General features: G+C 58.6%; 1 protein-coding gene across 2 annotated transcripts in view; it reads left to right on the top strand.

Annotated features, from left to right (window-relative positions):
* The window catches only part of AGO2 (argonaute RISC catalytic component 2), a 93,135-nt gene that overhangs the window by 55,607 nt on the left and 24,898 nt on the right, over positions 1-12,630 (top strand). For both annotated transcript variants that reach the window (XM_074353146.1, XM_074353145.1), the window contains exons 4-13: positions 204-385; positions 1,939-2,075; positions 2,761-2,895; positions 3,626-3,713; positions 4,844-4,991; positions 5,795-5,914; positions 6,075-6,197; positions 8,757-8,890; positions 10,293-10,477; positions 11,647-11,806. In XM_074353146.1, coding sequence (XP_074209247.1) covers positions 204-385; positions 1,939-2,075; positions 2,761-2,895; positions 3,626-3,713; positions 4,844-4,991; positions 5,795-5,914; positions 6,075-6,197; positions 8,757-8,890; positions 10,293-10,477; positions 11,647-11,806 — 1,412 coding nt within the window. The remainder of the gene's footprint in view (positions 1-203; positions 386-1,938; positions 2,076-2,760; positions 2,896-3,625; positions 3,714-4,843; positions 4,992-5,794; positions 5,915-6,074; positions 6,198-8,756; positions 8,891-10,292; positions 10,478-11,646; positions 11,807-12,630) is intronic.

Raw genomic sequence — 12,630 nt, 5'->3', positions numbered from 1 at the left:
GCGGCTTAAGAGTAAGCACCGGGCACCGCAGAGGGAAGAGCTGAACTGCCCGGTGCAGCCCCAGTCACCGTGCGGGGGCGGGCGGGGCCTGGGGCGGGCGCGCTCGTGTGTGCTGGAGAAAGGACTGACTGAATGTCCCTGACCCCCTGATAGTTCCTCAGGAGGGAAGCGTCAGTAACCGTGTGCTCTGGACGCCCCCCCAGGTGGAGCTGGAGGTCACGTTGCCAGGAGAAGGGAAGGACCGCATCTTCAAGGTGTCCATCAAGTGGGTGTCCTGCGTGAGCTTACAGGCCTTACACGATGCACTTTCGGGGCGGCTGCCCAGCGTCCCCTTTGAGACGATCCAGGCCCTGGACGTGGTCATGAGGCATTTGCCGTCCATGAGGTGAGGACCGTCCCTGAGCTGGTCCAGGAGCTTCTGCTTCTGACGCCAGCGTTACCTGAGCACTTGTCTCCTCTGTGTGAGGAAGAGCTGCCTCCTGGGTCGGGTGGTGATGGCCATGAGGATGCATGTGATGGAAGCGCTACAGTGTCAGCCTGGGGAAAGCCTGCCGTAGAAGAGCAGGCTGCCGGAACTCTCAGCCCAGCACGGCGACACTGCCTCCCTGTCTCTGGCACGGCTGGGCGTCGTCCCTCACTCTGCCCGACTGTGAGCTCGGTCCTGTTCCTCTTTCGCCCTCACACTGGGGACCCATAACAGTAGAATCCTGTTCCAGGTTCTGGGCTGGCCTGGCGTCCAGCACGTGGAGAAACTTTTTCAGGACTATGGGCAGCGCCCCTGCCCCTGCCTCGCACGTGGGCTTATTCTGTGGGGTTGCTTTCTCTCCACACCTGGGACAGAGCGCAGCTGGGCACTCTGATGACTCATAACTGACCGGTGGGAGACACAGGGCTGCACTGACTCCTGTGTGGCAGCACGTGCGAGCCACACCCATACCTCTGTTTGTGACCTGGGGCACCTGTTCCTTCCACGTCTGCAGCACACAGTAGGGCCTCAGGAACAATTTGAATGAGTAAGTGGAAGAAGGGATGCCTCAGACTGAAACAAACCTCCATCCTGAGCGCTGCCCATACCGACCAGAGCTCTCAGGACTGAGGGGAGAGAGGAAGTGTGAGAGGAGGCGCCTGGAGGGGCTGTGCTCAGTTTCACAGTGGTCCCCCCGGCCCCCAGCATCTAATCTGTCACCACTTGGAGCTGTTGACGGCAGGAAGGTGGGTGGGTGCAAAATAACCTCACTCTAGAAGGGTTGTTGCCAGAATGTCGAATACGGTTTTTGATGAGTGGCAGGAATTACTGTGATTTTTTTTCTCTGAATTCCTTTGAATTAATTACCATGTGACTTTTACAGTCAGGAGGAAAGTCTTTCATTTGGGGAAAATAATAGAGAAAGAGGCAGGATTAACACATTAACACATCTAAGGGAGAGACAAAGAGGGTCGTGTGGTGGCTCAGCTTGCAGGTGACAGGGTCTTCCCTTGGAGACCCTTGGAGATGCCGCAGGCACCGACTGCTGCGCTGTGGCAGCAGCTGGCCCCTGGGAGGGCGTGGGTCTGTCCCCCCTTGGCCTCGCTGTCCCACAGTTTGAGGTCTGAGCTCCTACTCCCTGTGTCTGGAGCCTCTCCGTAGAGGAGCTGAGCGGGCACTTCAGGCTGGTCCAGCCAGCTCTTCCTGACTGCGGTCGTGTGCACCCCGCCCCCCTTCCCAGTCCTAGACAGAGGTGAAGTGCTGTGTGCAGGTCGCGGGCTGTGGGCGGGGCGTTAGGTGGTTGGATCATGTGGGAAACCGAGACTCAGCGGGTCGCCAAGTGTCCTGTTCTCCACGTGTCCCCGTGAGTCGAGGCCAGGCTGGGCACCCCGCAGAGCCAGCCGTGGACAGGGCGTGGGGCCGGCCGTGGCGGGTGCCTCTGGCCGCCTTCCCAGCCCGGGCCCCCGTTGCAGGTACACCCCCGTGGGCCGCTCCTTCTTCACGGCGTCCGAGGGCTGCTCCAACCCGCTGGGAGGGGGCCGAGAGGTGTGGTTTGGCTTCCATCAGTCCGTCCGGCCTTCTCTTTGGAAGATGATGCTGAATATTGACGGTAAGCGAAGCCCTGGTAGTCGTGCTGCGGTGGGGCTGGGGACCGTCAGAGCTGGGGGAGGGGGCTGCAGGTGCCCAGCCCGCCTCACTGCTCCTTCAGTGAGGGCGGTAACCCTCAGGCTTGGCCATCATTGCCACCGTGGGGCCCACTCCAGAGACATGGTTCAGGGCACTGAGGTGGACCTGGGCTCAGCTGGTGTCCGCGGGGGCTGGCTCCAGTTGGTGAGCGGACCCCCTGCTGCAGGAGCTTCATCTCGGTCTGGTGGGCATGAGAACAGGGGGGCCCTTTGGGGGCCGGCTCGCTGTCACTTCCCACCTTGTCTCCAGACTTGCAGGTGGCCCGCCTCTCTTGAGAGACTCCTGGCTGCCCTCTGTGCTGGCTCACACGCGGGGGTGGTAAACTTCAGAGGGACCTGTTCAAGAAGGCAGTCAAAGTGCCGGGACATCCAAGACTTGGGGGGTTGTCACGATCTGTGAGGCTTTGCTCTCAGAGGGTGACTTTTCCTTTCGAGTCTGCCACTGCCTCTGACCGGAGTCGGATCGGGCAGTCAGTGACCGACTCGAACCCCCCGCTGCTCCATCCAGGCTCTGCAGGTGCCGGGAGCAGAGGTGTGGGGTCCACTGGAAGGGGCTGCGCCGGGCACAGCTGGTCATGTTTCTGCTTTTGTCTCTTTTCCTGCCTGTAGTCTCGGCAACAGCGTTTTACAAGGCACAACCAGTGATTGAGTTTGTTTGTGAAGTTTTGGATTTTAAAAGTATTGAAGAACAACAAAAACCTCTGACAGATTCCCAAAGGGTAAAGTTTACCAAAGAAATCAAAGGTAACTAGCCACCTGGCACGTGGGGTTGCGGTCCCTTCGTGGCCCCGCCCCTCTCCGGGTCTCCTGAGCATTTCTGGGGTGGGGCGGCAGAAGTTTGTTGTCTGATGGATTAGCACGGGGACAGTTAACCCATTTCAGAGTGGGAGCAATTTCTAAATAAGTGGGTTTCTGTGTGGGGTCTCGGCAACGTCCAGGCATGGGTGCTCAGGCCTGAGGGCGGCTGCAGGGTCACAGTCAGCGTCTCATGACGTTTTGGAATCTGATTCCCTGGCATCTGACAGTCACAGCTTTGGCACTGTCTGTACCCAGCGAGCCTTGTTTCTACTCAAGGAAGTGCAGTCCAGGGTTCACTGGCCTGGCTGGGGTCTGTCTGCCCATCATTGGATGGTGGGCGGGCCCCGCCGCTCTCCCCGAGAGCCCCGCCCCTCTGCACCTGTCCCTTTCTGGGGGCGTCTCAAGATGGGCAGCAGTACTCATTGCTAAAAATAATCCTGAAGGAAGGAGAGAGCTGTGGTGCTGACACCGTGCCCTCAGCTGGCCCATGCCGCCACCCTCGTCTTTGAGAACAGTGCCCTGCCGCTGGTCTGGGCGTCTCGGGTGGCCGGCGTCCCTGTGGGTGACGTGGCCCACTCCGAGGGCCCCCAGAACGCCCTTGTGGGGTCTGTGGGCGCCAGTCCCTGTTGCCAGGTGGCAGGGCTTGCGCTGAAGCCCAGCCGCTCTGTGTCGCCAGGTCTCAAGGTGGAGATAACGCACTGCGGGCAGATGAAGAGGAAGTACCGTGTCTGCAACGTGACCCGGAGGCCTGCCAGCCACCAAACGTAAACGGCCCCTCAGACCCTTATCCGCCCAGTCTGCACTGTCGCCCAGATGTCACTCTCAAATTTCAGAAGTACACCTTTGGCTTAGTGGGTCCTGTACTTCACGATATAAAATAATGAGGTTCTGCCTGGGTGGGATGGGATGGGGGCCCCCATCAGTTTTCCTTCTTGAGTCTTACAGGCAAGAGGAGGGTCTTTCGGGTTTGTTTTCCAGTCCTCACTGCTGAGCGTGGTCCTGGAAGGGGGTGGCCATCAGTAGACGCTGCCCCAACTCGCAGGCGTGGCCCCGACCCCCGCTGATGCCAGGGCCTCTGTCCTGTGCTCTTTGTGCTCCATCACCTCACAGTTTAGGGCTGTGATCCGTGCAGTAACTGACCTGGCCACACAGACGCAGGGCCATCTTAGCGTGTGTGGCCCCCGAGCCCCACCTGGAGGCCTCCCGGGTCCATTGAGGACTCTTCAGTTTATTACATGGTCATTCCATGGCAGTGCCTGGTGTGCCTCTGGGCACTGGTTACACCAAGATGCCCAGGGCCCTGTGCAGCAAGAGCGCAGGATGGGCCTACACTCTGGCCCTGTGACCTCCCTCCACTGGCCAGAGCCTGCAGGGATGGCCGACCGCCTGGGCAGAGCAGAGGGATCAGCAGATGTCCCCTGACCCATGCCCAGCGCCCTTGGCCCCACTCTGCATGGGGGTCTCTCCTGCCAGCTTGTCCCTTCCGGTCTTCTGTCCTGGGAGGTTTCAGGTCCCGTGGGGCAGCACTGGGAGCTCTCAGCCCACAAACGACATTCAGAGTCAGCCTAGTCAGAGGCCAGCTAGAAAGCACACAGGACTTTCTGTCTGGTTCTGTCTTTGTTCGTCCTGAATCCCTTTTGCGTACGTTAGATGTGTGTGTCATTTGGGATTTTTGTGTATTGTAAGCATGTGGGTATTTTTCGTTCCGGCTCCAGAGGTGAAACAAAAGTTTAGGGGCATGCCCCAGAGGGCATGATTTCATTTTGACCCTTGGGAGATGCTTGGCCTCCCTGCACCTTCTTCAGCCCTAAGGAAGCAGCCCTGTGCGAGCTGAGCAGGCAGGGGGGCTCCACCGTGCGTCCCCCAGGGCCTGAGCTGCCTCTCTGTTCCCTAGGTTCCCGCTGCAGCAGGAGAGCGGGCAGACGGTGGAGTGCACAGTGGCCCAGTACTTCAAGGACAGGCACAAGCTGGTCCTGCGCTACCCCCACCTCCCATGTTTACAAGTCGGGCAGGAGCAGAAACACACCTACCTTCCCCTAGAGGCAAGTGCCCCCCATCTCTGTGTGCTGGGGGGACCCCGGGGGCAGGGCCCCAATCGGACCCCGGGTCCAAACTTTGTCACTCCTGCCACCATGAGACCCCTGGCAGGCTAATGGGCGTTGTCCAGCCCCAGCTTCCGCCGTAGTAAGATGGGTTTTGTGACTCATGGGATTCAGTGAAGGTGGAGACAGTGTGTAATGTGCCCAGCAGGCCTCTGGCACGGAGTAAAATGTGCTCAGAAAATAGACTGTTTCTTTCTTCACTTTCTGTCTAGGATTCACTTCTGGTTTGAAAAATTCTCACCTGGGGAAAGGTCAAATGCTGAAATTAAGATGCAAGTTTTAACTCTTTTCTGTTAGTGTTTTAAATTCCTGGAATTTGTCAAGTTGCTCGAACATCTAGGGCCTTGGTTTGGTTTTTCCCAAAACCAGACTGTCCAGGAGGCGGGCTTCCCTCCATCAGCCTCACACCTGCTCCGCGCCCGGCGGACACGGGGGCCCACCCCGCTGGTGGCGGTCTCAGGCTGTGCCTGCTTTTACCAGCTCCACTCCCAGCTCGAGACTGTGATGCTGGGCTCCCTTTGGGGGGGTTCTGCTGTCGACCAAAGGGCCCCCTGCAGGTGTGCGGTTTCTAGTGGTTTCAGGATCGGCTGCCACCACCAGAGTCTGTTTTGTGCCTCACAGTTTACCACGAGGAGTAGACTTGTCACAGACAGAGCTGGGTGCCAGCCCTCACTCTCGGCCTCAGACCTGAGCCTGCTCCCCGGTGCTGGTGTTGACGCCCCCGTTCCTGCGTTTTCTCGTAGGTCTGTAATATCGTGGCGGGACAGAGATGTATTAAAAAGCTGACGGACAATCAGACCTCAACCATGATCAGAGCGACTGCCAGGTCAGCCCCCGATCGGCAGGAGGAGATTAGCAAATTGGTGAGCGCATGTCCTTGGGCCAGTCCTGGGCAGGACACCCTCGGGGGGCCAACACTCGGTCCCAGGGCGAGGTACCTCTGATGCTTCGGACAGACGCGGCTTCTGGAAAGAAGCAGAGGCCGCCCCTGACTCTGTGCCTTTTCTTTCTTCCCTTTTCAAGATGAGAAGTGCCAGTTTTAATACAGACCCGTATGTTCGTGAATTTGGAATCATGGTCAAAGACGAGATGACAGATGTGACCGGGCGGGTCCTCCAGCCGCCCTCCATCCTCTACGGGGGCAGGGTAGGTGAGGGCTGTTGGGAGTGTGGGGGTGCGAGTCTGAGCGCTGATGGGAGAGCAGCAGCATCGACCCCGCTTGGGGTGGGACCACCCCCCAGGTGCAGACCATGGTCAAGGCAATTCCTGCACCCTTGTGAGCCTGTAACAGCTGTGGGGCATCGTGAGGGACTGGTTTCCTTGACCCCTTCGAAGTTTCTGGAATTATCCTTTTTCTTTTCAAAAGGTAGACTTATTATTCCATCGAAATTGTAAAAACATCATTGATTGTGTGTTAGGTACTCTGCCGGTGGTAAATTGTCTTCCAGAAGCTTATGCTGCTTTTCTGTCATCTAACTTTTGTGTGGGAGGTATTTTGTAGTAAGTGTGTCAGTTAGTCCGGGCACAGGGCTGTCTGTCTGCCTGTCTGTTTTTGCCCATTTGACCTCTGACTCTTATCATCAAAGGATCCTGACCCTTGAGCCTTCATAGTGCATGAGAAGCTCTTGTCCCCCCCCCCCCCCCCCGCCCACTGCAAACCACCCCACCCCAGGGCAGAGCGCAGTGCCCCTGGGCAGCAAGCAGGGCCGGGGCCTTGGCGTCGCTGAGACTGGCGGGAGCCCGTGTTCCTCCTAACCTGGCACCTTTCCACCTGGTGGAGTGGCGCTCGGGTCCCCGGAGCCTGTAGCAAGGCTTAATTTTGTTTTGTTCGTAGGGTTTTTTCCTTCCTTATTTTAAAATACAAGTTCTGTTCTTTTTTTTAAATCTTTCAAGGTTCAGAAGTTACAAAGAATTATAGGAAAAAAATCTCTTTTTTCCCCGTGTGGGCTGTTCTCCAGGAAGGTGTTCTCCTTTGTAAAATTGCCTCGGATTATTCATGTATCTTTTCACCCCTTCTTGTGCAGATAACAGCGTATTAACTACACTGTGTGCCTTGATTTTTTTCTTTACTTAATATTTTCTCTTAGGTCTCATGGAGACCTTGGAATGCGTATGACATGCAGCCAGTTGCTTCTGCCCCACGGGGCGCTCCTTTGCGCGGGTGTCTCGCCTCATCAGTGGGCGTGGCGACTGCTCCTCGTTCTCTGAAGGAGGCCTTCTGAACAAGTCCTCCTGGCTCCTTCTCAGCCCACTTGTGCACCTGGGAGCCCAGACCCTGCAGACACAGCCCCTTCGTACCCTCCCTGCCGTCCTAGGAGGGAGGGCCTGTGACTCCCCTTCCAAGTCAGTGAGGAGGTGCCCGGAAGTAGTGAGACTCACATGGCCCTTGTGTGGTCAAACCAGCATTGCAAACCCAATGTCCTTCTACTTTGAACTAAAGCCAGGAGTGGTCTGGAAAACAAAATAGCCCTGGTAAATCTAACCTTGCAAAAATATTAGAGTTGTAAGGATTCAGACCTTTTAATGCTGCTAAAGGAGCAAATATTTGCAGATTTCTGGAGCAATAGGAGCAAATCCTCTCCATCACTTGCCCTGCCCGCTGTCCGCTGTTAGAGCAAAACACTGGATGTCCCCGGGGAGGGGTGGGGGGACAGATGTCTGGAGACTGGGGTCGGGTGGGCAGGAACTGCTCACATCGCCCAGTGCATGCCCAGGACAGCTCTGCAGCAGCCCTCCAGGCAGATGTCCGTGGGGCTGAGGCCGAAAGACACGGGGAGCAAGGGTCCTTTGCTATGAAACGCTGTGTGTCTGTGTATGTCTGCTTGCTGAGTCCGGAACAGTAGACTATTGGTGTGGCTGTCTCTTACGGAAGGGGGCCGGTAGGCGCAGGGTGGTGGTACAAAATATACAGGGAACAAGGACTTTCGTTTCTTTAAAGTTTGATGTTTACAGTGAGCTTTATCACTTTAGTAAGACAAACAGTGTCTTCCATGAAAAACCACTTCTGCAGAGTGAGTGGCAGTGACTCAGACATAGCCTGTCCTCTGCTGGTACCCACCGGCCCAGTGTGACCACCTCCACATGGCCCTTCCTGACCGTCCCTGTGCTGCAGAATCACTTGAAGGCAGTTCAGAGGTTCCTTAGGTGACAGTGTTGGGACCTGGTCCTTTCTGGCTGAGAGTGACAAAGTTAGGTGGATGCATCACCCGCTGTTTCTCCTCCCAGTGGGAGCAGCTTAGACAGCTGCAGGGGGCCACGGAGGGTCAAGGGCAGCAGGCTCCATCCTAGCTGGCCTGGCCTGACCACCCCGGGCACTTCTCTTCCCCTCCCTTCCCGGCGGCCTCGGTGGTGAATGAGATGAAGTAAACGCAGTGCTGTCTGAGCATCACAGAGCACTTCTGCTCCTCCAGGTGCCCGTGAGGCTGGATGGGGCTCTGGGCCCTGCCTGCTCATCTTACCCACCACCCTCCTCACTCCACCTCCTCACCCCATCCATCCCTCTGTCCGTCCTCCACCCTTCCATCCATCCGGACCTCTGCCGATGGCCTGCAAGGCGGGCAGCTCAGAGGCGGGCTGCCCGGAGGTTCAGTTCTCAGCCTCAGGAGCCCCCATCTGGTCGGGGGACCCTCAGCAGTAGGGATGGTGACAAAATCCAAGGTCAGTGGAAAGTTTCCCTTTGTCTTCTCACTCTGACTTTGTTTGCAGAACAAAGCGATTGCCACACCGGTCCAGGGCGTCTGGGACATGAGGAACAAGCAGTTCCACACGGGCATCGAGATCAAGGTGTGGGCCATCGCATGCTTCGCCCCCCAGCGCCAGTGCACGGAGGTCCACCTGAAGTAAGGCCCCGGGCGGGCGGGGGTGGGGGTGGAGGCGGAGGCAGGTTATGGGCTCAGTTTTGACGGCGGGGTTGGCAGCCTTTCCCCCTCAGAGGGCTCTGCCCAGGGCGCACCAGGCTGGGAGGCGGGGCCGCCGGGCCACTTTGCTCTCAGGCTGCAGCTGCGGTGAGTGGAGGGGGGTGCAGGTGCATAAGGAACAAACAGTAAATGAAGAATGAGTGTACAGAGTGGAGGTACAAGGGAAAACTGCATTCAGTGAACTAGAGTTATTATTTTTTTAATGGAGGTGCTGGGGATTGAACCCAGGACCTCATGTATGCTAAGCACGCACTCTGAGCATCACTGAGCTGTACCCGTCCCTCTAAAATTATTTTTTAAAAACACTTCAGCTTCGTGTTTCTGTATCAGCCCATGCTGGCCAGGAGGCGGACACTTTGAAAGTGGCACCAGAAGCGTACTGTTTTGTCCCCCATGTTCTTGAGCCAAACAGACTAACAGGGAAGGGAAGGTCTCGGGCGGGGACAGGAGGGGAACTGCGAAGCCCGGGAAGGCAGCAGGTGGATGTTTCAAGACAGGGTGGTTCTGCAGAACTGTGCCTCCCAGGTTCCTGGAGAGGCGGTGTGCAGGGTGGGCTGTTCAGCTGCAGGCGCGGCGGGGGGCTGTGTAGCTTGGCGCCTGACCACTGTGCCCCTCCTCCCCGTTCTCCATCGTGGCCCCTCACTTCATGGTCCCTGGGGCTTGGTGGTCCCGAGGTAAACGCACGTTGCGGGCACAAACACAGGTGTGGACTCGTGTTCCTCCGCCTGCACTGACGGGCTGGCGGTTGAGCGCTGACTAGGTTGGGTCGGGGTGTCCTTACCCTTATTGTAAAAGACAACGATATTTTTACTCCTAAGCTTAAAATAGGTGGTGGCTCTGTCTCCCTGGCCCCACCTGTGACTTCTCGGGCTTGTCGGCTGCAGCTGCCAGTGCTGCTCTGGCTGTGGGTTGTTTTGTTTTCTCCAGTGATTGTCATCCAAGGCCCCTGGGGGTGAATCCGGGGACAATCGGCTCACAGTTCCCTCCACCCAGGCAATGCTTGGCACCCACAGAGCACGTGGGCTGCAGCTGCTCTGTCCGTGCCCGGCTTTGAAAGGCCAGCACGTGTCCCCACGCCCCAGAGTGTCACGGTGGTTGAGGTGTCTCCTGTTTCATCCTGGCTTTTCAGTAACCTGTGCTTGTGATGAGCACGCCTGGCCTTTTCCATGAGTTAACGTGTTGAAATGGGCTGGTCCAGGACTTAAACTGGGGTTCCAATCTCAGTGAAAATGATCTGGGTCTGTTAAACTGCCCTTCCTTGGGCCCCTGCCTGGTCTGAGCCCTTGGTGCGCACAGGACTTCCGTGACGAACATTCTCCTTCAGGTCCTTCACAGAGCAGCTCAGAAAGATCTCGAGGGACGCGGGCATGCCCATCCAGGGCCAGCCGTGCTTCTGTAAATACGCCCAGGGGGCCGATAGCGTGGAGCCCATGTTCCGGCACCTGAAGAACACATACGCCGGCCTGCAGCTGGTGGTGGTCATCCTGCCTGGCAAGACGCCCGTCTACGGTAGGCCTGGCCACGCCGTCAGCCCCAGGGTGCTGGGTGCAGCCGGAGCCCTTTGCGTCTTTGCTGCACTGAGGAGGTGCCTGTTTCTGGCCCACTTGGGAGCTGGGAAAGGCCAGGAGGTTTCTGATTGCTGCTGTGCTCATGCCCAGGGCCGCCCTTGTTGGTCTTGTGAGGCAGCCGGCACCTGGGGCAGCACAGAGTTCAGCACTTGAGCAATTCCCTCGTCCATCTGCCAACACAGACGTCGGCCAGATGCCGTCCTCGGGGAGTCAGCCACTGGGGCCGACTCCTCCACTCGTGAGCTGGACGGCATCAGAATTCTCTGAAAGTTCAGCAGAGTGCTTTCTGCCAGGAGGGCGGTTGCACATTCACTCAGCTAAAAGTTACCAAACTCCTGTGATCAAGTCCCGGGCCCTGGAGAAAACAAAGATAGATGAGACAGTCCTCATTCGGGGGAGACCCCGTGGACAGTGACGACCGGACAGGGAGGCGGGTGCTGTGTGCATCTGTTGGCAGCCCCGTGGGCATGCAGAGGCTCCCGGGGCGGGGGCATCTGGATGAGAAGCTGTAGTGCGTGGGGCCTCTGAGGCAGCGGGAGAGGGGGATGCGGTTGGTACCGCCCGCCGGGTTCCACGGACAGCCTTCCGAGCCGCACGTCCACAGGAGGGGAAAGAGCCCTTGTGGCCCCACCCTCTCGTCTTCTCCTGGAGGCACCTGTCTCTGCTGGCCTGCCCGGGGAGCCCTGAGCAGCTGCTTCATGAAAGAATCCAGCCGGAGAGGGGGTGTGGGCTCACACAGCTCTTTGATGTCAGGTTTGCATTTGCCAAGGATGCCAGTGTTATATTTTTAACTCCTGGAGCATGTGCTTGCCATCCTGAACGCCTCAGTGGAGGGCAGCGTTCCGAGGGCCAAACCCTGGGCTCCAGCCTAGCCCTGCCCGCACCACCCTGCAGGCCTGAGCGAGAGCTGCACTCGCCCGGCCTCCCCAGCAAGCAAGGGTGGCAGCCCCACAGGCAGCACAGGCGTGGGCAGGGCGGGGCAGAGCGGAGCCCAGGCTCTGCCCTCCCTCCCCGCCGGTCCCCCCTTCCACAGGCTCGGTTGCATGCGGGGCTAGGGGACAGTGGGGGGGGCCATCAGGAGCAGTCTGAGCAAACTCTTCCACTCCACAGCCGAGGTCAAGCGTGTGGGAGACACAGTGCTGGGGATGGCCACGCAGTGTGTGCAGATGAAGAATGTGCAGAGGACCACGCCACAGACCCTGTCCAACCTCTGCTTGAAGATCAACGTCAAACTGGGAGGCGTGAACAACATCCTGCTGCCACAGGGGAGGTGAGGCCGGCCTCTCCGCCACGGGTTGGGCAGCTGGCACGTGGTTCCCAGGGGAGGGCCCAGGGGCGGCGTCGGCTCCCGTGTCCACCTCTGTCCTGGACACAACAGATGAAGGAAATAAGATTCCGGTCCCAGCTGCTCACAGTCTAGGGGCCCACGGCCATCTGTGGGCCAGAGTGCCCTGGCCATGTTCCCAGGAGAGCACAGGGGCCCAAGCAGAAGGGACTTCTTACCCCATCCTAGGCTGAGGGTCTGGCATGTGGCCAGCGAGCAAGGTGCAGCAGGGAGCCAGCTCTGTGTGGACCGGATGACCGCTCTCCACTCGCCAAGCCAAGCTGACCGTTGCGCAGACGAGCAGACGGGGTCGAGCCCCAGGCTGTGGCTGAGTCTATGCCCTGGAGCTGTGGGGTCCTCACGGCCCTCTGGCCAGGCACGCTGCCCCAGACACTCGGGCAGGGCTGAGCTCAGAGATCCCAGCCTCTGGGGCCGGCAGGAGAACAGGTGTCCTCCCCGAGGTATTGCTGGAGAAACGTCATTGCTAGAGTGAGACATTAGAGATGGCAGTCAGGTTGCTGGACAGGCTCCCCCTTCAATGAATCTGTCTTCGAGCAGAAGTGGGACCTGGGAGGCGACAGGCCGCTGGTGCTGCTTCCGCTGGCTGGGGAAAGAGGCGCTGATGGACGCCCACTACGCCCAGCCCTCCAGCCCTCCCTGGGCTCTGGAGCCTGCACAGGAGGGCGAGTGTCTGAGTCCCCCACCTGCCTTTTGGAGCGGACCACCGAGGTTCTCACCAGCACATGTGGATCAGGCCCAGCTGCTCGTGG

This window comes from Camelus bactrianus, chromosome 25 (assembly GCF_048773025.1).
Source record: "Camelus bactrianus isolate YW-2024 breed Bactrian camel chromosome 25, ASM4877302v1, whole genome shotgun sequence".
NCBI lineage: Eukaryota > Metazoa > Chordata > Mammalia > Artiodactyla > Camelidae > Camelus > Camelus bactrianus.
This window is presented reverse-complemented; position numbering and strand designations above follow the sequence as displayed.